Source organism: Limulus polyphemus, unplaced genomic scaffold (assembly GCF_000517525.1).
Source record: "Limulus polyphemus unplaced genomic scaffold, Limulus_polyphemus-2.1.2 Scaffold1622, whole genome shotgun sequence".
NCBI lineage: Eukaryota > Metazoa > Arthropoda > Merostomata > Xiphosura > Limulidae > Limulus > Limulus polyphemus.
In genome coordinates this window covers 91,827-95,472 of record NW_013667232.1, presented here as the reverse complement: position 1 = coordinate 95,472, position 3,646 = coordinate 91,827, and the positions used below count along the sequence as shown (strand labels likewise).

At 36.1% G+C, this 3,646-nt stretch overlaps 1 protein-coding gene across 1 annotated transcript in view; it reads left to right on the top strand.

Annotated features, from left to right (window-relative positions):
* Positions 1 to 3,646, top strand: part of LOC106464342 (prolyl 4-hydroxylase subunit alpha-1-like) — a 35,830-nt gene that overhangs the window by 25,767 nt on the left and 6,417 nt on the right. The window contains exon 10 of the mRNA XM_022392029.1: positions 1,909 to 1,983. Coding sequence (XP_022247737.1) covers positions 1,909 to 1,983 — 75 coding nt within the window. The remainder of the gene's footprint in view (positions 1 to 1,908; positions 1,984 to 3,646) is intronic.

The window sequence follows — 3,646 nt, the reverse complement described above, 5'->3', positions numbered from 1 at the left end:
CCTGGCTATGCCGGGCCTGAGTAGATATAAAGAACTTTGTTTAGTGAGGTGACAATGTTTGGTGTGACGGGGATTCGAACCCGCGACCCTAACCACCTGGCTATGCCGGGCCTGAGTAGATATAAAGAACTTTGTTTAGTGAGGTGACAATGTTTGGGGTGACGGGGATTCGAACCCGCGACCCTAACCACCTGGCTATGCCGGGCCTGAGTAGATATAAAGAACTTTGTTTAATGAGGTGACAAAAATTTCTTTCTTTCATTATATTTGTAAATATTTAAAATCATAAGCGAACACGTGTTCTTTGGTACTTACATAGAACATTAGAGTCGCTGTCCTGTCTCCCACTTCTAGCTCTACTGGTGGTATATATTTTTTCTAAAAACCAAAAAAGGAAAATCATAAATCCTTTACGTTAACCAACAAAATGAACAGTCTACAAAACTTGATCGACATTTCCACATATTTTCTTCTCAGTGCAGTCTGCCACACAATAAGACCCAGGTGAACCTTTTTGGCTGGCGTGTTATCATTATTCTAATCACTATTCCTAGATGAAGGGAAGATATGTACATTGCATGTTTTCCAAGGGCCACTATGTTGAAAATTTCAAGGAGTTTTCTTTTCGTGGAAACCTAGGAACGTGAATCATGATCAACGTGTATTTTCGTACTCTGCTTGTTAGTGTACTTTTGGTCTTTTATCGGATAGACATTTTAGTGTCCAGTGAGGTGGTCTACTTTCCATCAAGATTTTCGTACTGAACAGATTATGCGCACAATAAGCTAAACGGCCAGGTTAGAGACTATATTTCTGGCAAAGTGTTACTAATATTTATTATTAATACGTTAAAACGTTTGCCTTGTCCTAAAATTATAGTTCTAAAAAACTGAAATCAGATGAAAACGGTTGAGATATTTACAATTATTTCTAAAAGTATAACTTTCTGTTATAAAATAGGTTTACGGATTTACAACGCTAAAATCCGGGACTGAAGTCTCCTTGTAGAGAGAGCGCAATTAGATCATTAGCTTTAGGCTACAAGCAAATCTATTAAAAAAAACAATAACAGCATAAAAATTGATAACTTAAAGCTTTAGAAAGATAGACTTCCACTCCTGTTTGTTTGTTTACCCGAACGACATCACAAACAAGAGAACATAAAATGTTTTCGATGAAATACAAAGAATATGAATTCTATAAACCTATCTTTGTTTTTATGTTTAAAAAATGATAACTTGATAGCATCATTAATTTATTAACTAAGTTTCAAAACAATTTTATACAATATAAGTAAGACCGTATAATATATATATACATACGGAGAAGAAGGGTCTCCATCTATATTTGAAGTGTGCCCTGGATATTCTCAAATCCTGGGCGTACCTGACGCTAATAAACCATGGTATTGACTGTCACTCATATAACCCACCCACAACTGAAAATGCGAAGCGTTTGGAAGTACGTTATCTCTAACTAGAGTTCCCTGGATCCCCAGTCCTATAGGTTGACCATTAGGCCATTCTCGGGTCTAATCGAACTAACATTACCGCTAGACAGACCCAGGAGCATTGCTAACAACTGCGTTTCTTTTTTTTCTGAAAATTATTCTACGAAGTTAAACAAGTGCTATTTACGCATAGCCGTCTCTAATTTGGAACCTGATAGACTAGAGGATAGAAACTATTCAAACGCACCTACCACCAACTCTAAATAAACTCATGTCCGACTAAACAATACTAGTTTGTTTGTTTTTCAGCTTTGTCAGCCTACGTTCGTAATGCATAATAAAGTAATATATGTATTCAGTTGGTGTTCTCACGCTTTTTACAAGCGAAATGTTAAACCAAAGAAGAAAATGGCAATGTATATTATATTTATATCTTATTAATTTTCATATTTTTTTAGACTACGAACTATGGTGTTGGAGGACATTACGAACCTCATTACGATTTTTTATACATCGGCAAAACAGAAGAGCAGGTTTGTAAACGTTCACTATACTCCAAACGTTCTTGTACAAATGTATATAAAATAAAGTCAAATCAATGATGTGATATTTTTTTACAGAAACTCTAAAGTAGACTAGATGTACTACCGTAAGGTTCTCGAAAATGTTCTGTGTCAAGAGTAGATAAAACCAAAATTAAAAGTAACAAATGTTTTTATTTCTTGCTTTTGAAGTTCATATGTCATGTTGTGCTGTAGCCTACAGAGTGCATAATTATTCTCGTGATTCATGGCATGCGCACGTTTTACTAACGTCACAACAGTACAAATTGTAACGTTAAGCGTCCCTTATGTGACGCCATTTTAATGTCTACTGACTGATTGACAGACAAAACGCTATTGTATAGTGGTGTGTGTAGTTAAAGCAGGTGACCTCCTCCAGGCGACCTTTGGCCCCCTTTCGGAGAAATTATACTAGATTACAGCAAATAGTTATTCAAGACTACGTTTTCCTCGACTACTTTTCCTTCTTAATAATTTGTTAAACAGACCGTAAACAGTCTGTTATAGTCGCTTGGGTATTTTTCATACTTTTCTAAAGAATGATTTTGAGTTATTAACAGCGAGACTTTTGCACAAAAGTTGAAACTTGTTCAGAACTTAATTTTAGTATGATTGCTGGCTCTCTAATGAATCCACCAATGGTAGTCCTGTACCTGTTCCCCCCGCCCAAACCCTGGTGGCTCAGCGGTAAGTTTGGAAGATTCTAATGCTAAAATTCAAGGTTCGATCACTGCGGCGAGTACAGAAGGGGTAATTTATTATTTAGCTCTATCGAGAAATAAATCTGGCTTACAGAATGAGGATTTCTACAAGTTAGTGGTAATCCTTTAAGTATTTTTCAAATTGAATGAAAAAACAATCTGGTACCGGCTTCAAAAATTAAAAAAATAAACGCGTAATCCACTTGAAATGCCGTTGAGTATTGGCAGCAGTGTATTCTTCGAGTCCATGCAGTTTACTACGACTTTAAGTGCCATGAAAAAGAGATTGAAATAATTGTTTCAAAAGAAGGGTTTTCCTACATTTAATATTTTATTTTTGTCTAAACATTGGATAATTATTATGCCGTATCGTGGATGTAGATATCAAATCAAGTATTATATTCCATTATTTTCTCCTGATCTATATTTAGCTCTAGTTAAATCACTCTTCTCATTACTTTCCAGAAATTTGGACTAGGCATGTCCTTGTGATTAGTGTGCCCGAACTGTGAATCCGTTGTTGTTCGCGTCCCGTCCGAAATCAAAATACACTTCACACTTTGGTGCCCAGGGGGCGCTTTAGAAGTCATGGTTAAACTTCACTATGTGATTTCACATGAGTTTATTTTTGGTGCCCAGGGTGCGCTTTAGAAGTCATGGTTAAACTTCACTATGTGATTTGTCCTAGTTATGGGACTTGTTGTCTAATGTTAGTATTGTTTAATCGGTCCTAGTTATGGGACTTGTTGTTTAATGTTAGTATTGTTTAGTGGGTCCTAGTTATGGGACTTGTTATCTAACGTTAGTATTGTTTAGTGGGTCCTAGTTATGGGACTTGTTGTCTAATGTTAGTATTGTTTAATCGGTCCTAGTTATGGGACTTGTTGTTTAATGTTAGTATTGTTTAGTGGGTCCTAGTTATGGGACTTGTT